Source organism: Dendrobates tinctorius, unplaced genomic scaffold (genome assembly GCF_039654945.1).
Source record: "Dendrobates tinctorius isolate UK_male_01 unplaced genomic scaffold, ASM3965494v1 ptg000058l, whole genome shotgun sequence".
NCBI classification, from domain to species: Eukaryota; Metazoa; Chordata; class Amphibia; order Anura; family Dendrobatidae; genus Dendrobates; species Dendrobates tinctorius.
Window position 1 is genome coordinate 23,058,282 of NW_027361726.1, and position 23,070 is coordinate 23,081,351.

At 47.5% G+C, this 23,070-nt stretch overlaps 1 protein-coding gene across 4 annotated transcripts in view; it reads left to right on the top strand.

Annotated features, from left to right (window-relative positions):
• Positions 1 to 23,070, top strand: part of CCDC88C (coiled-coil domain containing 88C) — a 142,059-nt gene that overhangs the window by 54,081 nt on the left and 64,908 nt on the right. For all 4 annotated transcript variants that reach the window (XM_073578163.1, XM_073578165.1, XM_073578164.1 and 1 more), the window contains exons 21-24: positions 6,549 to 6,692; positions 16,165 to 16,351; positions 17,077 to 17,222; positions 17,315 to 17,404. In XM_073578163.1, the coding sequence (XP_073434264.1) occupies positions 6,549 to 6,692; positions 16,165 to 16,351; positions 17,077 to 17,222; positions 17,315 to 17,404 (567 nt within the window). The remainder of the gene's footprint in view (positions 1 to 6,548; positions 6,693 to 16,164; positions 16,352 to 17,076; positions 17,223 to 17,314; positions 17,405 to 23,070) is intronic.

Sequence of the window (23,070 nt, forward strand, 5' to 3'; positions counted from 1 at the left end):
TATGTAAAAGTTTGGGCACCCCTATTAATGTTAACCTTTTTTCTTTATAACAATTTTGTTTTTTGCAACAGCTATTTCAGTTTCATATATCTAATAACTGATGGACTCAGTTATAATTCTGGATTCAAATGAGGTTTATTGTACTAACAGAAAATGTGCAATCTGCATTTAAACAAAATTTGACCGGTGCAAAAGTATGGGCACCCTTATCATTTTCTTGATTTGAACACTCCTAACTACTTTTTACTGACTTCCTAAAGCACTAAATTGGTTTTGTATCCTCATTAAGCTTTGAACTTCATAGCCAGGTGTATCAAATCATGAGAAAAAGTATTTAAAGTGGCCACTTGCAAGTAGTTCTCCTATTAGATTCTCCTATGAAGAGTGGCATCATGGGCTCCTCAAAACAACTCTCAAATGATCTGAAAACAAAGATTATTCAACATAGCTTTTCAGGGGATGGATACAAAAAGTTGTCTCAGAGATTTAACCTGTCAGTTTCCACTGTGAGGAACATAGTTAGGAAATGGAAGAACACAGGTACAGTTCTTGTTAAGCCCAGAAGTGGCAGGCCAAGAAAAATATCAGAAAGGCAGAGAAGAAGAATGGTGAGAACAGTCAAGGACAATCCACAGACCACCTCCAAAGACCTGCAGCATCATCGACCTGCAGCGTCACTGTGCATCGGTCAACAATACAGCGCACTTTGCACAAGGAGAAGCTGTATGGGAGAGTGATGCGAAAGAAGCCGTTTCTGCAAGCACGCCACAAACAGAGTCGCCTGAGGTATGCAAAAGCACATTTGGACAAGCCAGTTACATTTTGGAAGAAGGTCCTGTGGACTGATGAAACAAAGATTGAGTTGTTTGGTCATACAAAAAGGCGTTATGCATGCGCTGTATTGTTGACCGATGCACAGTGACACCATCTACAGCAATTCTTCTCTGCCTTTCTGATATTTTTCTTGGCCTGCCACTTCTGGGCTTAACAAGAACTGTACCTGTGTTCTTCCATTTCCTAACTATGTTCCTCACAGTGGAAACTGACAGGTTAAATCTCTGAGACAACTTTTTGTATCCTTCCCCTGAAAAGCTATGTTGAATAATCTTTGTTTTCAGATCATTTGAGAGTTGATTTGAGGAGCCCATGATGCCACTCTTTATAGGAGAATCTAATAGGAGAACTACTTGCAAGTGGCCACTTTAAATACTTTTTCTCATGATTTGATACACCTGGCTATGAAGTTCAAAGCTTAATGAGGATACAAAACCAATTTAGTGCTTCAGGAAGTCAGTAAAAAGTAGTTAGGAGTGTTCAAATCAAGAATAAATAAACCTCATTTGAATCCAGAAATATAACTGAGTCCATCAGTTATTAGATATATGAAACTGAAATAGCTGTTGCAAAAACCAAAATTGTTATAAAGAAAAAAGGTTAACATTAATAGGGGTGCCCAAACTTTTACATATGACTGTATGTAAACTAGAAGCTTGGGCTGATAAATGGCAAATGAGCTTTAATGGGGATAAATGTAAGGTCATGCACTTGGGTAGAACGAATAAGATGTATAATTATGTGCTTATTTGTAAAACACTGGGCAAAACAGTCACTGAAAAGGACCTGGGTGTATGGGTGGATGACAAACTCACATTTAGTGGCCAGTGTCAGGCAGCTGCTGCAAAGGCAAATAAAATAATGGGATGCATTAAAAGAGGCATAGATGCTCATGAGGCGAACATAATTTTACCTCTATATAAGTCACTAGTGTGACCACACTTACAATACTGTGTACAGTTCTGGTCTCTGGTGTATAAGAAAGACATAGCTGAACTAGAGCGGGTGCAGAGAAGAGCGACCAAGGTTATTAGGGAACTAGGGGGTCTGCAATACCAAAACAGGTTATTACACTTGGGGTTATTTAGTTTGGAAAATCGAAGGCTTAGGGGTGATCTTATTACAATGTATAAATATATGCGGGGACAATACAAAGATCTTTCTAATGATCTTTTTACTCTTAGACCTGTGACGGGGACAAGGGGGCATCCTCTACGTCTGGAGGAAAGAAGGTTTAAGCATAATCACAGATGCAGATTCTTTACTGTAAGAGCAGTGAGACTATGGAACTCTCTGCCATACAGTTGTGGCCAAAAGTATTGACACCCCTGCAATTCTGTCAGATAATACTCAGTTTCTTCCTGAAAATGTTTGCAAACACAAATTCTTTGGTATTATTATCTTCATTTAATTTGTCTTAAATGGAAAAAACACAAAAGCGAATGAAGCAAAAATCAAAACATTGATCATTTCACACAAAACTCCAAAAATGGGCTAGACAAAAGTATTGGCACCCTCAGCCTAATACTTGGTTGCACAACCTTTAGCCAAAATAACTGCGACCAACCGCTTCCGCTAACCATCAATGAGTTTCTTACAATGCTCTGCTGGAATTTTAGACCATTCTTCTTTGGCAAACTGCTCCCGGTCCCTGATATTTAAAGGGTGCCTTCTCCAAACTGCCATTTTTAGATCTCTCCACAGGTGTTCTATGGGATTCAGGTCTGGACTCATTGCTGGCCACCTTAGAAGTCTCCAGTGCTTTCTCTCAAACCATTTTCTAGTGCTTTTTGAAGTGTGTTTTGAGTCATTGTCCTGCTGGAAGACCCATGACCTCTGAGGGAGACCCAGCTTTCTCACACTGGGCCCTACATTATGCTGCAAAATTTGTTGGTAGTCTTCAGACTTCACAATGCCATGCGCACGGTCAAGCAGTCCAGTGCAAGAGGCAGCAAAGCAACCCCAAAACATCAGGGAACCTCCGCCATGTTTGACTGTAGGGACCGTGTTCTTTTCTTTGAATGCCTCTTTTTTTTCTCCTGTAAACTCTATGTTGATGCCTTTTCCCAAAAAGCTCTACTTTTGTCTCATCTGACCAGAGAACATTCTTCCAAAACGTTTTAGGCTTTTTCAGGTAAGTTTTGGCAAACTCCAGCCTGGCTTTTTTATGTCTCGGGGGTAAGAAGTGGGGTCTTCCTGGGTCTCCTACCATACAGTCCCTTTTCATTCAGACACCGACGGATAGTACGGGTTGACACTGTTGTACCCTCGGACTGCAGGGCAGCTTGAACTTGTTTGGATGTTAGTCGAGGTTCTTTATCCAACATCCGCACAATCTTGCATTGAAATCTCTTGTCAATTTTTCTTTTCCGTCCACTTCTAGGGAGGTTAGCCACAGTGCAATGGGCTTTAAACTTCTTGATGACACTGCGCACGGTAGACACAGGAACATTCAGGTCTTTGGAGATGGACTTGTAGCCTTGAGATTGCTCATGCTTCCTCACAATTTGGTTTCTCAAGTCCTCAGACAGTTCTTTGGTCTTCTTTCTTTTCTCCATGCTCAATGTGGTACACACAAGGACACAGGACAGAGGTTGAGTCAACTTTAATCCATGTCAACTGGCTGCAAGTGTGATTTAGTTATTGCCAACACCTGTTAGGTGCCACAGGTAACTTACAGGTGCTGTTAATTACACAAATTAGAGAAGCATCACATGACTTTTCGAACAGTGCCAATACTTTTGTCCACCCTCTTTTTCATGTTTGGGGTGGAATTATACCCAATTTGGCTTTAGGACAATTCTTTTTGTGTTTTTTCATTTAAGACAAATTAAATGAAGATAATAATACCAAAGAATTTGTGTTTGCAATCATTTTCAGGAAGAAACTGAGCATTATCTGACAGAATTGCAGGGGTGTCAATACTTTTGGCCACAACTGTATGATGTTGTAATGAGTAATTCACTACTAAAATTTAAGAAGAGACTGGGTGCCTTTCTTGAAAAGTATAATATTATAGGTTATATACACTAGTTTCCTTGATATTGCGTTAATCCAGGGTGCTAGTCTGATTGCTGTATGTGGAGTCGGGAAGGAATTTTTTTCCCCAATGTGAAGCTTACTGTTTGCCACATGTTTTTTTTTTTTTTTGCCTTCCTCTGGATCAACATGTTAGGGCAGGTTAGGATAGGCTATGGGTTGAACTAGATGGACTTAAAGTCTTCCTTCAACCTTAATAACTATATTACTATGTTATTAACAGCTCCATTTCCACATCTGCATCCCAGCTTCTATCACTAACCACTTCTCTCGGCCTCTCACATCTCTCAACCCAAAACCGGTAACACCCTTGACCTGGTCTTTGTCTGTTCAACCTCCTACTTAGATAACTCACCGCTTCCCCTCTCTGACCACAACATTCTCTCCTTCATGCTCACAAATCCTCGCCCACCCCAGCACACTCCTACCTATCACACTTGCAGAAATTTACAAGCCATTAACACTCACTCCCAGATTCCCTACACTCATCAATGTCCCCAATCTCCTTTTTTCCTGTCCTGATCTGGCTGTTCACCACAACAATGACACTCTTAGACGCACCCTTGACCAAGTAGCTCCCATCACCTTCAGAACCTCCAAACACAGAGTTTCGCTAGGAGGGTCGTCTTATTTTGCTTTAATTACTGTTAACATTGTTACTTATGACTGTTGTGTATGAAACTGTTAAACTGTAAAGCCCTGCGGAATATGTTGGCTCTATATACAGTGGGTACGGAAAGTATTCAGACCCCTTTTAAAATTTTTCACTCTTTGTTTCATTGCAGCCATTTGGTAAATTCAAAAAAGTTCATTTTTTTCATTAATGTACACTCTGCTCCCCCATATCTTGATTAAAAAAAAACAAATGGAGAAATTTTTGTAAATTTATTAGAAAAGAAAAACTGGAATATCACATGGTCATAAGTATTTAAACCCTTTGCTCAGCATTGCATAGAAGCACCTTTTGAGCTAGTACAGTCTTGAGTCTTCTTGGGAATGATGCAACAAGTTTTTCACACCTGGATTTGGGGATCCTCTGCCATTCTTCCTTGCAGATCCTCTCCAGTTCCGACAGGTTGGATGGTGAACTTTGGTGGACAGCCATTTTCAGATCTCTCCAGAGATGCTCAATTGGGTTTGGGTCAGGGCTCTGGCTGGGCCAGTCAAGAATGGTTACAGAGTTGTTCTGAAGACACTCCTTTGTTGTTTTAGCTGTGTCTTGTTGAAAGGTGAACCTTCAGCCAAGTTTGAGGTCCAGAGCACTCTGGAAGAGGTTTTCTTCCAGGATATCGCTGTACTTGGCCACATTCCTGTTTCCTTCAATTGCAACCAGTTGTCATGTCCCTGCAGCTGAAAAACACCCCCATAGCATGATGCTGCCACCACCATATTTCACTGTTGGGATTTTATTATGCAGGTGATGAACAGTGCCTGGTTTTCTCCACACATACCGCTTAGAATTATCACCAAAAAGTTCTGTCTTCTCGTCAGACCAGAGAATCTTATTTCTCATTGTCTGGGAGTCCTTCATGTGTTTTTTATCAAACTCTATGTGGGCTTTCATATGTCTGGCAATGAGAAGAGGCTTCCTTCGGGTCACTCTGTCATAAAGGTCCGAATGGTGGAGGACTGCAGTGATAGTTGGCTTTGTGGAACTTTCTCCCATCTTCCTACTGCATCTCTGGAGCTCAGCCACAGTGATCTTGGGGTTCTTCTTTTCCTCTCTCACCACGGCTCTTCTCCCACGATTGCTCAGTTTGGCTGGACGGCCAGGTCTAGGAAGACTTCTGGTGGTCCCAAACTTCTTGAATTTAAGGATTATGGACGCCACTGTGCTCTTAGGAACCTTGAGTACTGCAGAAATTCTTTTGTAACCTTGGCCAGATGTGTCCCTTGCTACAATTCTGTCTCTGAGCTCCTTGGCCAGTTCCTTTGACCTCATGATTCTCATTTGGTCTGACATGCACTGTGAGCTGTGAGGTCTTATATAGACAGCTGTGTGCCTTTACAAATCAAGTCCTATCAGTTTAATTAAACACAGCTGAACTCCAATGAAGGAGTAGAACCATCTCAAGAAGGATCACAAGGAAATGGACAGCATGTGACTTAAATATGAGTGTCTGAGCAAAGGGTCTGAATACTTATGATCATCTGATATTTCAGTTTTTCTTTTTTAATAAATTTGCAAAAACTTCTACATTTCTGTTTTATTTCAGTCAAGAAGGGGGTGCAGAGTGTACATTAATGAGAAAAAAAAGTGATCTTTTTTGAATTTACCAAACGGATGCAATGAAACAGAGTGAAAAAAGTAAAGGGGTTTGAATACTTTCCGTACCCACTGTAAATAAAGATTATTATTTATTAATCCTGAATACAACCCCTTTAACTATCTCTAAAATGTCCTAATAAATGTTTTGTCACTTTCTCGTATATAATATGCTTCATTTTCTCATTTAAAGATCTCTGCTTACTGTCAGTAAGTGGAAATATTATTGTCACTCGAGGCCAAAAACCTATAATGTGTCACAATGTATCAATGCATGCAAAGCTCTGTCCTTTGCTGGACTGTAGACCGATACATTGTAACGACTCAGTACAGAGACCTTGTGCAAAGGAACTTTTGGATCTGTGCAATTTTCATTTTTCAATGTTGAGCCGCTGCCTTTTTGTTACAGATTCAACAACCTACTGCACCATAAAGCAGAGCTGGAGGAGCGGGACCGAGCGTTAAACTGTGAGAATGAAGAATTGCAGCAAGAAAAGAGGAAAAACGTTCAGGCTGCCGGCGAGAAGGAGAAGCTACAGGAGGAGCTGCAGAGGTGAGAGCCGCATGAAGGTTGTCTGGAATAAACACGACACTAAGGCTGGTTTCACATTAGCGTTTTTTTGCGCTGCGCATCCATGCACATGCGTCATGCGTACCTATGTTTAACATGGGGGGCGCATGGTCTTGTGTTTGCACGCGTTCGTATGCGTTTTTGTGCACATGCGTTTTTTCAAGATGTGCACCTAGGCGCGCCAGACGCAACCTATTGCATTTCTGGTTCTGCCGAAAGGCGTCTGCACACGGAGTGCGACAAAATAACGCATTACAGTCTATGGGAACGCAGGCGTGCGCATAGACATGCGTTCGTCTGCATTTTCGTGCGCATGCGTTTTTGGCGTAAAAATGTGTAGACACTGGTTTTAACCCCTAGAGAACAAATGCGCATAAAAACACAAACGCATGCAAAAACGCATGATGCGTTTTTTGCATGTGTTTCTATTGCGCACGATGCGCTACGCAATAAAACGCTAATGTGAAAGTAACCTAAGATGCAAAAATGGTCACTTGTTGTTGATGGTCTTAGCCACAATTACTATGAAATCCTTCTCGTCCAGCATCGTGCAGATCTAGATGTAGTAATTATTTTAGATTTTTACTCTGACGCCTAATTGGGGGACACAGAACCGTGGGTGTTATGCTGCTCTCCACTAGGAGGCGACACTATGCATAATCTGAAAAAAATTAACTTTGGCTCCTCCTCTGCAGTATACACCCCTGGACGGCGTCAGCCTTCTCCAGTTTTTGCTTAGTGTCGCAAGGAGACACACCTAAGATTTTTTTTTACCTTGATTTTTTTCAACGGATTACAGATGAAAAGTGGGTCTCCAGCGAGACTCCCGGCATGGCTCCCTCCTCGGTCCCCTATTAAGGGGTACCCAGTTGAGGTCGAGATGGCTCTTCCCCATGTCGCTCCTTCCCCAGTCCTTCGGGTACTGGTTCGAAGTCGAGAACCCCCCCTCCTTCCCCAGTTTCCTTGGGCTCTGGGTTGAGGTCGAGGATAGGATGAAGCCCCCTGACAGTGACAGCAGCACCCTGCCTAATCCCCCTATGGGGGCATTAGGTTGAGATACCGCAGGTAGGGCATGTATCAGGCACCATTTGGCTACTTACAAGTCCAGGGACCCCAGCCCAGCTGCGGGCTCCTGTTGGGACTGGGGGAGGTGCAGGCAGGCATGGCACTTGTCAGAGACAGGGCTCCCTGCGCCCCTGTCTCTCCGGCAGCACCAGCTGCATAGTGCCTCAAAGGGACCCCCCACAGGGCCCAGGTTGCGCTCATGACCTCACCGCTAGCCTACCATTCAATCCGGGGGGGTCTGGTTTGAATCCGACCCCCCCCCCCCGGACAACCGCGCCGTCCTGGAGCCCTTCTGGGCATAAGGTTTCAAATTTAGGCCGCGGCTTCGGCCTAGCCGAAGTCGCCGCCTTATTCCCACCCCCGGCCCGCCCCCCGGATGACGAAAATGACACTCTGCAGTGTCATAGAAGGGGCAGATCGAGTCAGGAAGGGCGCGCTCTTACATAGCTCAGCGCGCCTTTTTCAGCTCTCCGCCCCTTTCCTCCTCCACCTCAGAATTCCGGTGGCCATCTTGCTGCACCTGAAGCTGAAGGCAGCACAGCGGTCTCTGGGGGGCAAAGGAGTGGGATTTATCGGCGCTGGACCTAGGGGGCGCACCGGTGGGGTAAGATCACAGCTGGGTTCTCTATACTCAGCTGTGAGTTCATATAACCTATAACGCTCCCCTATTCCTTTTCCTTTGCGTAGATACCCCTGTAGGGCCTCTGCTAATCAGCCTCTAGACACCATGTCGGGCTCAAGGAAAAGGACCAGACAAGACTGCTTTTATGCAGTCTTTACAGCCTGCAAAGCCACTCTCCCCAGCGGCAGCACGTACCCGCACTGCCAAGACTGTACCCAAAACACAGGATCAGAACCCCAAGAAGTCCCTACCAACGCTTCTGCGACCGCTACTGCGCCGGAATGGGCGACTCAGATGTCGCAGTCTATGACACAGTCTATAGATAACCTGACCTCCACACTACTGCAGGGTCATGTCTCGGCTATGAACGTTACACAGCAAAGATCTCAGAGACAGACCGCTTCTGACAGTTTGAGTCGTAAGCGGACCCACAGGTCGCGTTCATCTGCGTCCTCACATAGCACTAGGTCGCCCCCTCTCCAGGGAAAGACACAGTGGCTACAGGTCAACGAGACCGTCCACTGATAGAGAAACACAATGCGGATCTCCACAACAATCCCAGACCACAGAACACCTCCGCCCTAGTTCGCCCACTAGGGAGCAAGACTCAGAGGGCATATGTGACTCTAACTCAGATAATGAAATGGAGAACACTCTGGTCCCTTGTCCCCCTAGCAATACGGCGCTAGTTGAGGATATAATCTCTTCCATCCTTCGGGTACTGGACATTTCTGATCCAACCCCGGAAGCACCAGAACACAAGATTTCCTTCGAGAGTGTTCAGAAACCATCTAAGGTCTTCCCTAATCACCCGGAATTTCAAAAAATACTTTCTAAGCATTTTTCGCAGCCTGAGAAAAAATTCGCCAATCGCAAATACTTGGAAGCAAAGTACCCCTTCCCACAGAAGGACACTAAGGATTGGACAGATCCGCCTGAAGTGGACCCCCCAGTCTCTAGGCTGGCAGCACAAACACTTCTCTCACTGCCGGACAGCTCAACCCTCAAGGACGCAGCAGACAGACAGGTAGAACGCATGGCGCGTTCAATCTTCGAAGGGGCAGGTGCCTCTCTGGCTCCTGCATTTGCTTCAGTTTGGGCAGCCAAGGCCATCATGGCCTGGGCTGATCTATTGCAAAAGGGGCTTCAAGCTTCAAATCCTCAGCTGGCGGACCAGGCGGTGCAAATTGCAGTAGTGGCAGATTACATGGTCCATGCAGCGTTGTATTCTGCAAGAGGGGTAGCTGGAATAGCATCAAACGCCATCACAATCCAGTGTATTCTCTGGCGGAGAGAATGGAAGGCGGATGCGGCCTCAAAAAAGTCCCTGCCAAATCTCCCGTACTTCAGTGGACGTCTTTTCGGTGAAAAGCTGGATACAATGATATCCAATTTTACTGGGGGTAAAACTACTTCTCTCCCTCAACTAAAACCAAAACGCACGTTTAAAAGACATAATCAATCTCGTTTCCGATCCTTTCGGAATTCTTCAGGCTGGTCCGTCTCGCGCCCATCACAAAATCGTAACCGCTCCCCCCCGCAGAGACAACACACGGGCGGCACAGAGGCCGGACAGGAACTGGCAGTCAAAAGCAAGTCATCATGACTCATGCTCTCCGGAAGACAACCCACTTGTGGGAGCACGACTGCTACTCTTTCAGCAGGTCTGGCTTCCTATTACAGAAGACAAGTGGGTCAACTAAATAGTGTCTTCAGGATACAAGATCGAGTTTACTACCAGCCCACCGCACAGGTTCTTTCTTTCCGTTCCTCCAAAGCCTCCACTCAAAGCTCGAGCCTTCCATCAAGCGGTTTATTCCCTCCTGCAAGCAGGAGTCATAGTACAGGTTCCAGGAGACGAGCTCTTCCGAGGGTTCTACTCCAATCTGTTCGTGGTGCCCAACAAGGGAGGCAGCGTCCGACCCATACTAGACCTCAAGCAACTCAATAAGTATGTTCGAGTTCGTCACTTTCGCATGGAATCCCTCCGGTCAATCGTTGCGTCCATGGAAAAAGGAGAATTTCTCGCCTCCATAAACATACAGGACGCATACCTGCATATACCGATTGCTCCCGCCCATCAGAGATTTCTCAGATTCGCAATCAACCAAGACCATTACCAGTTTGTGGCCCTCCCGTTCGGTCTCGCCACGGCTCCCAGAACATTTACAAAGGTCATGGCAGCCACCATGGACGTTCTACACTCCAGAGGCATAGTAGTCGTTCCATACCTGGACGACCTTCTCATCAAGGCCCCCACCTTCAAGGACTGCAAGGTCAACGTCTCAATCACCATCGACACTCTGAGTCGCCTGGGATGGTTAGTCAATTTACAGAAGTCCTCGACTACCCCGAGTCAGTCTCTGGCCTTCCTGGGAATGCTATTCGACACCTCCAGGGGTCTGGTGATCCTCCCCAGGGACAAGGCACTGGCCCTCCGTTTGCGAGATCGCACTCTCCTCCGCAAGTACCCCCGATCTCTCCGGTATGCCATGAGAGTACTTGGCAGGATGGCAGCGGCAATGGAGGCGGTACCATTTGTCCAGTTTCACCTCAGACCCCTTCAACTGGCCATCCTCAAGTCCTGGGACAGGAATCCGTTCTCCCTCGACAGGGAGTTCCGGTTATTATCAAAAACCAGGAGGTCCCTGCACTGGTGGCTCAAGCCAACCTCGCTTGCACGGGGAAAATCCTTTCTCTCCGGTCAATGGAAGGTTTTGACCACCGACGCAAGCCTTATGGGTTGGGGCGCGGTGCATCTACATCACAGAGCGCAAGGCAAGTGGTCACCAATGGAAGCGAACATGCCCATCAACATCCTGGAAATTCGGGCCATCTTCCTGGCATTGAAAGCCTTTCATCACTCCCGGCAGACTCTCCTATCAGAGTACAGTCGTACAATGCCATGGCGTTGGCATACGTTAACCATCAAGGCGGGACCCGCAGCATCCAGGCGATGAACGAAGTAACACGTATCCTACACTGGGCAGAGGATGCGAGGTCGGTACTCTCTGCGGTCCACATTCCAGGTGTGGACAACTGGGAAGCTGACTATCTCAGCAGACAAGGAATGGACTCGGGGGAGTGGTCTCTCCATCCCGAAGTTTTTCGTCAGATCTGCCATCGCTGGGGGACCCCGGACGTGGATCTGATGGCATCCCATCTCAATGCGAAGGTTCCCAATTTCATGGCCAGGACGTGGTCGCTAGGAGCAGATGCCCTGGTTCAGGACTGGACCCAATTCCAGCTTCTGTACATTTTTCCACCCCTCCCCCTGATCTCCAGAGTCCTGAGGAAGATCAAGCAAGAGGGAGTTCCCACCATCCCGATCGCTCCAGACTGGCCCAGGCGTACATGGTACGCCGACGTCGTGCAACTCACAGCAGACGCTCCCTGGCGTCTCCCCACACGTCCCGACCTTCTGTCACAAGGCCCGTTCTTCCACCAGAACTCAGGGGCTCTCAATTTGACGGCGTGGCCATTGAGACCTGGGTTTTGACCAAAGCAGGTTTTTCGACGGACGTCGTTAAAACCATGATCAGGGCTTGAAAGCCAGCTTCAGCTAGGATTTACTATCTTTCCTGGAAGGCTTTCTTCACATGGTGCGAATCTCGAGGACAGGTCCCACTTCCCTATTCTCTTCCAAAGATCCTCGGTTTCCTTCAGTCGGGCCTGGACGCCAGGCTATCCCTGGGCTCGCTTAAGAGCCAAGTGTCAGCGCTTTCAGTGCTCTTTCAGAGGCGTATTGCTAATAAGCCACAAGTGAGGACTTTTCTCCAAGGGGTTTCCCATTTGGTTCCCCCCTACAAACATCCTTTGGAGACGTGGGACCTCAACCTGGTCTTGACAGCATTGCAGACACCTCCTTTCGAACCCCTTAAGGAGGTCTCACTCCGCCTTCTGTCACAGAAGGTGGTCTTTCTGGTGGCAATCACCTCGTTAGGCAGGGTGTCCGAACTTTCAGCACTTTTCTGCAGACAACCCTTTCTGGTTTTCCATCAGGACAAGGTGGTTATCCGTACAGTCCCATCCTTCCGAAGGCTGTGTCCAGCTTCCACCTCAATGAGGAAATCTCACTACCATCTCTTTGCCCGGTTCCTGTTCATAGAGTGGAGAAGGCTCTTCATACGCTTGACCTTGTCAGGGCATTGCGTATTTACGTGTCTAGGACTGCTCCCTTCCGGAAGTCTGATTCACTTTTCCTTCTTCCATTAGGCGTTCGCAAGGGTCTACTGGCTTCCAAAGCCACCCTTGCTAGGTGGATCAAGTCCACCATACAAGAGGCTTACCGACTTGTCAATACTCCTCTTCCGGCCGGTATCACGACACTCTATGCAGGCGGTAGGAGCCTCTTGGGCCATTCGGCATCAAGCTTCGGCACATCAAGTGTGTAAGGCAGCCACTTGGACTAGCCTGCACACATTTACAAAACACTACAGAGTGCATACTCAGTCCTCAGCGGATGCGAGCTGGGGTAGACGGGTCCTGCAGGCAGCAGTACCCCAAATCTAGGGGACTGTCAGCACAATATTCGTCCACTGCTTCCCACCCAGGGACTGCTTTGGGACGTCCCACGGTTCTGTGTCCCCCAATTAGGCGACAGAGTAAAGGAGATTTTTGTGTACTCACCGTAAAATCTTTCTCTTAGCCTTTAATTGGGGGACACAGCTCCCACCCTGTTGCCCTTACGGGCCGTTGTTAGTTGAGTTCTCATATTGTTCTTTGAGCTCGTACATAGTGGCCTTCTTACAGGCATGGTTATATTATTTGTGTTACGGTCCTCCTAATGCTTTTGCAAAAAACTGGAGAAGGCTGACGCCCTCCAGGGGTGTATGCTGCAGAGGAGGAGCCAACGTTAATCTTTTTCAGATTATGCATAGTGTCGCCTCCTAGTGGACAGCAGCATAACACCCACGGTTCTGTGTCCCCCAATTAAAGGCTAAGAGAAAGAGATTTTACGGTGAGTACACAAAAATCTCCTTTTTTTGTTCTATTAGTCTGAAACTTCAGACCAATCTGTAACTAAGAGGCAGCACGATCCCTGCCCTCACTGCTCTGTTTGCAGTAGGACATCAGGCAAATTAAAAGGCGTTGTCTGGAACCTTAAATTATTTTATACCTTATCGCTGGAATAGGTGATCAGTATTACATCACCTATGTCAATCTCTGACAGCAGCATTTAATGTGATCGCGCCGGAAGCGTGTCACTATTCCCGCCCACTGGCGCCCTTGTCACTTGACTACAGGTCACTGTTGGTTTGGCATGACAACCCGGGGACTGCTGCAGACCCCTGTGGTTGTCCTTGTCAGATTGCTATGTGCGACACCCTGCGGTCGGCACTCATAACAAGTGAGCATTTCTGCTACACACAGGCGATCTGATCATCGCCTGGGTGTAGCAGAGGCGATCAGAAGATCGCAGCTTCTAGTCTCCCATGGAGACTATTGAAGCAAGGGAAAAGTAAAAAAAAAAATTTTAAAAAATATTTAAATTTAAAAAAATTCAAAAGTTCAAATCACCACCCTTCGCCCCATTCAAAATAAAAAACCCACATATTTGGTATCGCCGCTTTCAGAATCCCCGATCTATCAAGATATAAAAAGAAGTATTCCAATCGGTAAATGGCGTAGCGAGAAAAAAAGTCAAAACGCCAGAATTACGTTTTTTTGGTCGCCACAATAATGGGAGATCAAAAGATCATATCTACGCCAAAATTGTAACCTTAAAACGACAGCTTGGCACACCAAAAATAAGCCCTCACCCAGCCCCAGATCACGAAAAATGGAAACGCTGCAGCCCTACTTAATTTATTTCAGTTCTTCAATACAAAAAGTGAATCTCATATATAGAGTCATTACAAACAGAGTGATGTATTTCACGTGTTTATTTCTGTTAATGTTGATGATTATGGCTTACAGCCAATGAAAACCCAAAAGTCATTATGTCAGTAAATTAGAATAAATAACACCTGCAAAGGCTTACTAAGTGTTTAAAAAGGTCCCTTAGTCTGTTTCAGTAGGCTCCACAATCATGGGGAAGACTGTTGACTTGACAGATGTCCAGAAGGCAGTCATTGCTAAAGAAGATGGCTGTTCAGAGTTCTGTATCCAAGCATATTAATGTAAAGTTGAGTGGAAGGAAAAAGTGTGGTAGAAAAAGGTGCACAAGCAACCGGGGTAACCGCTGTCTTGAAGTGATTAAGAAAAGGCTACTCAAAATTTTGAGGAGATTCACAAGGAGTGGACTGCTGCTGAAGTCATTGCTTAAAGAGCCACCACACACAGACGTATCCACGACATGGGCTGCAAATGTCTTTCCTTGTGTCAAGCCACTCATGACCAATAGACGCCAGAAGTGTCTTACCTGGGCCAAGGAGAAAACGAACTGGACTGTTGCTCAGTGGTCCAAGGTGTTGTTTTCAGATGAAAGTAAATTTTGCATTCAATTTCGAAACCAAGGTCCCAGAGTCTGGAGGAAGAGTGGAAGGGCACACAATCCAAGCTGCTTGAGGTCTAGTGTGAAGTTTCCACACTCAGTGATGGTTTGGGGAGCCATGTCATCTGCTGGTGTAGGTCCACTTTGTTTTATTAAGACCAAAGTCAGCGCAAACGTCTGCCAGGAAATTTTAGAGCACTTCATGCTTCCCTCTGCCGACAAGTTTTTGGAGATGGAAATGTCATTCTCCAGCAGGACTTGGCACCTGTCCACACTGCCAAACGTTCCAATACCTGGTGTAAAAACAACAGTATCACTAAGCTTGATTGGAAGGAAACTCACCTGACCTTAACCCCATAGAGAATCTATGGGGTATTGTCAAGAGGAAGATGAGAGACACCAGACCCAACAATGCAGAGGAGCTGAAGGCTGCTATCAAAGCAACCTGGGCTTCCATAACACCTCAGCAGTGCACAGGCTGATCGCCTCCATGCCACGCCGCATTGATGCAGTAATTGATGCAAAAGGAGCCCCGACCAACTAGTGAGTGCATTTACTAAACATCAATAGGCCAACATTTCGAATTTTAAAATAATTTTTCAAGCTGGTGTTATAAAGTATTCTAATTTACTGAGATAATGACTTTTGGGTTTTCATTGGCTGTAAGCCATAATCATCAACATTAACAGAAATAAACACTTGAAATAGATCACTGTTTGAAATTACTCTATATAATGAGTTTGACTTTTTGCATTGAAGAACTGAAATAAATTCACTTTTTTCATATTCTAATTTTGTGAGAAGCACTTGTGTAATGACATTTATATGTAAGCCCTTGACAAACCCTTTAACATTTGTTATTTTTTCCTATACAGTAGGTTTTATTAAAGGAGCTATCCACGACTTTTACATTGATGGCCTTTCCTTAGGATAGGTCATCAATATCTGATTGGTGGGGGTGCGACACTTGGCCCCTCCTGTCGATTAGCTGTTCCCGGTGCCGGCAATTACTGGATATGCTGAGCTCAGTCAATAGCATAGTGGCTGCAGCCGGGTACTGCACATCTCACTGAATCCATAGGGGGCAGGTGTACAGACAGTATACGTTCAATTGAGGAATATGTGTTGTGCAACTTCGCAACTCAACACATCCGGCCATTGCCGACACAGAAACAGCTGATCCTCAGGAGTGGGCGGGTGTCAATTGTGCACCAATCAGATAAAATGATATATGAAAATCTCAGACCACCCGTTTGATGCCGACATGAAATGAATAATCTTTTTAGTTTTGACCATTGGGATGTTCACATTGCGATTCCTGTGTATTTCAGGCTGAAGTTCCTGCACAATGAACTCCAGGTGGAATATAACACTTTACACAAACACACCAAGGACACGAAGAGCTCGTTGAATAACGCCCAGATGGAGCTGAACCGATGGCAGGCAAAGTTCGATGAGTTAAAGGAGCAGCACCAGAACATGGACATCACTCTCACCAAGCTGGACAACCGCTGTGAGGTAGGACCAGGGGTTAACTACACTGCAGGGAAAGCTCGTTTCTCCACGGTGGAAAACTTGCCTCCATTGCAACTGTTTGCAAACCACTGTGTGCTGGAAATTATAGTGTCACATTGTCACCATAAAGACCCCGTCACAGATGATGGAAGTTGGGAGACAGATGTGTAGGATGACAATTATCTACGGACTATCGGCCACAGACAGAAACCAATGTGATATAATCTTCTCTGCTGTTTGTTTCCAAGCATCTAAACAATCGCCACCTAGTGTCAGCCTAGTGAAATAACTTTTTTTTCCGTACATTGATTATGTCCATTAAAAACAACAAACGCACACTCTGGATACACACCTAGTTCTTTATATGTATCCACACAGAAATGTGCTGATAGTGAAGCCCCACATATAATATGATGCTTCCTGTAGTCCCCTTCATCCCACCCCAGACACACTCGCAAACCTCCCACTTAACCTGCTCTGCTACTGTGCTGGTCTCTGCTACCATATGGAATGGTAGACTTGGGAGCTGTGGACTCCCTACTGCACCACTGTAGTCAATAGAGGACAGAGTTTAAATTGATCATTCCCTGACCTCCCAGGCCAACTCCCCAAATTGGGGACTGTCCGGAGTGTCCCGGGACATCTTTGAGTTATTGTATGATGAATGCATCATTTCTGAGCAGACGTTACATGAAGTGGAGATAGATCGATGTGACTTTGTGTTGCAGCTAATGAGTCGCCTGAAGCGAAATCTGGAGGAGGAGAACCATCATCTTCTCAGCCAGATCCAGATGCTGAATCAGCAGAACCAGATGTTGCTGGAGTCAAGTATGGAGAGTAAAGAGCATTATTACGAGGAGCAGAAACAGTACATGTAAGTTGCTGGTCCTGGAGGTCACGGGTCAACCAAATCTATCAGATGTTTGGTTTCTAGTTATATAATGTTTATTTTTCCTCTCCTTTTAGAGATAAATTGAACGACCTAAGACGGCAGAAGGAGAAGCTGGAGGAGAAAATAATGGACCAGTATAAATTCTATGACCCTGCACCGAAGAAGTAGGTGTCACTCATTGCCCTAAGACACTTACAGTACAGACCAAAAGTTTGGACACACCTTCTCATTGAGAGAGTTTTCTTTATCTTCATGACTATGAAAATTGTAGATTCACTCTGAAGACATCAAAACTATGAATTAACGCATGTGGAATTATATAATTAACAAAAAAGTGTGATACAACTGAAAATATGTCTTATATTCTAGGTTCTTCAAAGTAGCCACCTTTTGCTTTGATTACTGCTTTGCACACTCTTGGTATTCTCTTGATGAGCTTCAAGAGGTAGTCACCAGAAATGGTCTTCCAACAGTCTTGAAGGAGTTCCCAGAGATGCTTAGCACTTGTTGGGCCCTTTTGTCTTCACTCTGCGGTCCAGCTCACCCCAAACCATCTCGGTTGGGTTCAGGTCTGGTGACTGTGGAGGCCAGGCGTAGCACCCCATCACTCTCCTTCTTGGTCAAATAGCCCTTACACAGCCTGGAGGTGTGTTTGGGGTCATTGTCCTGTTGAAAAATAAATGATGGTCCAACTAAACGCAAACTGGATGGAATAGCATGCCGCTGCAAGATGCTGTGGTAGCCATGCTGGTTCAGTATGCCTTCAATTTTGAATAAATCCCCAAAAGTGTCACCAGCAAAGCACCACCACACCATCACACCTCCTCCTCCATGCTTCACTGTGGGAACCAGGCATGTAGGGTCCATCCGTTCGCCTTTTCTGCGTCGCACAAAGACGCGGTGATTGGAACCAAAGTTCTCAAATTTGGACTCGTCAGACCAAAGCACAGATTTCCACTGGTCTAATGTACATTCCTTGTGTTCTTAGCCCAAACAAGTCTCTTCTGCTTGTTGCCTGTCCTTAGCAGTGGTTTCCTAGCAGCTATTTTACCATGAAGGCCTGCTGCACAAAGTCTCCTCTTAACAGTTGTAGAGATGTGCTGCTTGAACTCTGTGTGGCATTGACCTGGTCTCTAATCTGAGCTGCTGTTAACCTGAGATTTCTGAGCCTGATGACTAGGAAGAATTTATCCTCCGCAGCAGAGGTGTCTCTTGGTCTTCCTTTCCTGGGGCGGTCCTCATGTGAGCCAGTTTCTTTGTAGTGCTTGATGGTTTTCGCCACTGCACTTGGGGACACTATCAAAGTTTTCCCAATTTTTCGGAACGACTGACCTTCATTTCTTAAAGTAATGATGGCCACTTGTTTTTCTTTACTTTAGAATTTGTATTATGGCAAGAAAAAAAGCAGCTAACAGTCTATTCAGTAGGACTATCACCTGTGTATCCACCAGATTTCTGCACAACACAACTGATGGTCCCAACCCCATTTATAAGGCAAGAAATCCCACTTAATAAACCTGACAGGGCTCAACTGTGAAGTGAAAACCATTTCCGGTGACTACCTCTTGAAGCTCATCAAGAGAATGCCAAGAGTGTGCAAAGCAGTAATCAAAGCAAAAGGTGGCTACTTTGAAGAACCTAGAATATAAGACATATTTTCTCCTTCGCCTCATTGGGGGACACAGATACTGTGGGTGTATGCTTCTGCTGCTTGGAGGCTGACACTAAGTGAAAAAAAGAGGCTAGCTCCTACTCCGCCATATACACCCTCGCCCCCATTGCGGGCGGAAGGCAACCAGTTTTTTGCTTCGTGTCCATGGAGGCACACGTCTGGCTTTTTCTCCAGACTTTTTTCTTTTTTCCCATGATGATGAGACAGGGGCAACGGATCCTATTGAAAGGGTCCGATTTCCCCAAACCAACAACGGGCGAGCACGTGCGAGTATCGCCTCCACTTATCCTCTCCCGAAACGAGGGACATGTCTGGTCTTTTTTCCCAGACTTTATTTTTTCCATGATGATGAGACAGGGGCAACAGATCCTATTGTAGGGTCCGATTTCCCCAAACCAACAACGGGCGAGCACGTGTGAGTGTCGCCTCCACGTATGCTCTCCCGCGATGTGGGACACGATGCCGGACTTAGCCCTGACCATCCCTAGGTGTTGAAACCATGGGCTGTACAGAAGCACAAGACTAGTCCTGCGGCCCCCACTGCTCCACCAATGCTTAGACTGCGGTGCTGCAAGGCGGCGGACGGTCCCTCTCCTCACCCCCTGAAGGGGTTAGATGGAGCTAGGGTGCCTGCACCGTCCTATTGTTCGAGGCCCCCCTCACATACCTGAGCTCAGGAAGCTGAAGAGGATCATCAGAGGAGGATGGCCTGGGAGGGCTCCTGCGGCGAAGATCCAGGGCTGGAGCCCTTAGCCGGTGGGCGCTGTGCGGCAGCAGCAGTAGCCCGCGCCAGTAAGTAGCACCATTTTTCAGTGCCATGGAAGGTCCGTGCCCCCCCCCACCCATCGCGGGCAGTGGGTAATTGAGGTTGCGGCTTTAGCCAGAGCTAGGCCGCGGCCGGAAGTTCTGCCTCCGGGCCGCGCATCACTTCCGGCGGCCCGCCCCTCAGGCCTGGGCGGCGGTGAATAAATTTAGTCCTTGGCTTCGGAGCGCGGCTAGGCCGCAGAGCTGGAAGTACCGCCCCTGGAGCGGTCCATATGCTGGCAGGCCAGCCCCACAGCTGTGGCGTGCGATTTTGATGTGAAGAGGCGTCCAGGACACGTGGGGGCACAGGACTGGGGTAAGTGCTGCCCGAGAGGCCACGCTACAGGGAAAACGAGGTGCTACCTCCTCACCCCCTCCCCAGCAGCGGACAGATACAGCATGTCCAAAAAAAGCAAAGACGCTGCATGCATCTCTTGTTGGGCTGCGTTTCCACGGGCGCAGAGCAAGCGATTATGCGAGGCCTGCGAGTCCGAACGCGCCCAGGAGCCCTCCCCTGTGACCGCGACCGAGGTCCTGAACCCCCCGGAGTGGGCGCTATCACTATCACAGTCCATGGCGTAGCTTACGAGGGCAATCGAGTCCCTTCAGGCCCCAGATAGGGGCAGGGACAGTGGCTCACCGGCCTTAGAGGGAACCTCGACCTCACAAGAGCCTTCGGCCTGCAGGGGCCGCTCTCATTCCAGGCAGACCCAGGGGAAAAGAATCCTCACGGTGTCGCCCAGTCAATCCGGTGCGTTGGCATCCATAAGTTCTGCTTCTCGCTCCCCATCACCAGTGGTTGATAGCGAGCAGACCTCATATTTCGACTCAGACGAGCCCCTTGAGCTGGATACTCCAGGGTCACGTGAAACAGTGGACAGCCTCATAGAAGCAGTCAATCAGACCTTGGGAATTGAGGGTGATCCCTCAGCAGCTACGGGGCATAAGGTGGTGTTTAAGTGAGTGAAGTGGCGGCACAGAGTTTTTGCTACTCACCCTGAGTTTGAGGACATAGTGCAGTGACACAGAGAACGTCCAGACAGGTGTTTCTCGGATCAAAAGGCGCTCGAAGCAAGGTATCCATTTGCCCCGGACCTCCATAAATTTCTATCAGAAGAGCTCTATGGTTAAGGACATGGTGGGCCGATTCTACTTCCAAGAAGTCCTTGACTTCCCTGCCTTATCAGTACGACCGGCTATTTGGGGAGAAGTTAGATCAACTTATCTCCGACTCCACAGGAGGAAAGAGCGGTTTTCTCCCTCAACAAAAGGTCAAACCGCCTTTTCGCCACCTGTTTCAGGCACGTTTTCGGGCCTTTCGCAACCCCGGGGGGACCACAGCAGCCAATACCGCTGCTTCAAGCCGCCCCAACCAGGATAGGGAGCGGCAGGTCTCATATAGAACCAACCCATTGGGGAGAATGCGTGCTCAGCAGCCCAGATCAAGGGGAGCCAGATCCCAAAGATCGTCAGCCAAAGGACTCGAGGCGTTTACCAGACGAAACCAGCAAGGTGGGCGGTCGACTACTCTGGTTTTGCCAAGTCTAGTTCAGTGTCGCATGTGACGCATGGGTAAAGGAGTTGGTGGCCTCAGGTTACAAAATAGAATTTGTCAGATGCCCTCCAAGACGTTTTTTCTTTCTCGTCTTCCCTGGGTGGATACCCAGGCAAGGGCTCTATTAGGAGCCATCGAATCGCTCCAGCACAACGGGGTCATTATTCCCGTGCCAGAGCCCGAAAGGGCTCAGGGTTTTTATTCCAACCTGTTTGCGGTTCCCAAAAAGGACGGACCTGTCAGACCGGTTTTGGACCTGAAGCTTCTGAACAAATTCATCAGGATCAGACATTTCCGAATGGAGTCTCTCCGTTCATTCATATCGGCCATAAAGCAGGGAGAATACTTGGCCTCGATCGACATCCGAGACGCATATCTGCATATTCCCATCAAAGGTTTCTACGTTTCGCCATCAACGGTCGTCATTTTCAGTTTGTAGCGCTACCCTTCGGGCTAGCCACGGCTCCCAGAGTGTTCACAAAGGTTATGGCAGTTGTCATTGCCCTACTGCATTTTCGAGGCATAGTCATCTTGCCTTACTTGGACGACCTCTTGGTCAAGGGCCCTTCAATACCGGCATGCGGGGAAAACGTCATCATCACGCTAGATCCTCTTGCCCGCTTAGGGTGGTTGGTCAATGCGAAGAAGTCATCGCTTGTGCCAGCTCAGAGGATTTCCTTCTTAGGAATGATCTTCGACACTTGCCGAGGGTTGGTAATTCTCCCTCGGGACAAAGCGCTAGCTCTCCGGCAGGGAGTCCGGACGCTTCGCCAACCAGTCCCTCATACCATCCGTTTCGGGCTGAGGATTCTAGGAAAAATGGTGGCAGCAATGAAAGCAATACCATTCGCCCAGTTCCATCTTCGCCCTCTGCAGCGCGCCCTCTTGTCTGCCTGGGACAAGAATCATTTCACGCTCGATCGGCGGTGCCGATTGTCCCCTCAAGTCAGGTAGTCACTCGGGTGGTGGATGACCAGTTCCTCTCTGACCCAGGGGAAACCCTTCCCCCCCAGACCATTGGTTGGTGATGACAACCGACGCCAGTCTCCTCGGCTGGGGAGCGGTGTTTCGCCACCACACGACCCAGGGGCGATGGTCTCCGCAGGAGGCCCGCCTCCCGATCAACTTATTGGGGATACGAGCAATTCGGCTGGCTCTGCGACAGTTTCATCACTTCTCAGCAGGCCGCCCCATCCGAATTCAATCGGACAACGCCACGGCGGTGGCTTACATAAATCACTAAGGGGGCACCCACAGCAAAGCAACCATGCGCGAGGTGGGGCACGTGCTTCAATGGGCCGAAGCAAACCACTTGGTGATTTTGGCAGTTTACATCCCGGGCGTGGAAAATTGGGCGGCAGACTTTCTCAGCTGGCAGGGTCTTGCGTCCGGAGAGTGGTCACTGCATCCCGAGGTCTTCCAGCTGATTTGTCAACTGTGGGGGAACTCCGGATGTGGACCTGATGGCTTCCAGAGTGAACGCCAAGGTGCCCACATATGTCGCTCGGGCCAGGGATCCGCAGGCAATCGCTGTGGATGCATTGGTTCTGCCATGGAACCAATTCCGCCTCCCATATCTATTTCCCCCGCTGCCATTATTTCCGAGAGTCATCAAAAAGATCAAGACGGAAGGGGTTCCGGCGATTCTGCTGGCCCCAGACTGGCCCCGTCGAGCTTGGTACGCAGATCTAATGTAGCTGCTCGCTGACGTCCCTTGGCTGTCTACCGGAGCGCCCAGATTTACTTTCTCAAGGGCCAATTTGCCACACGAACTCGGGGGCCCTGTATTTGACGGCATG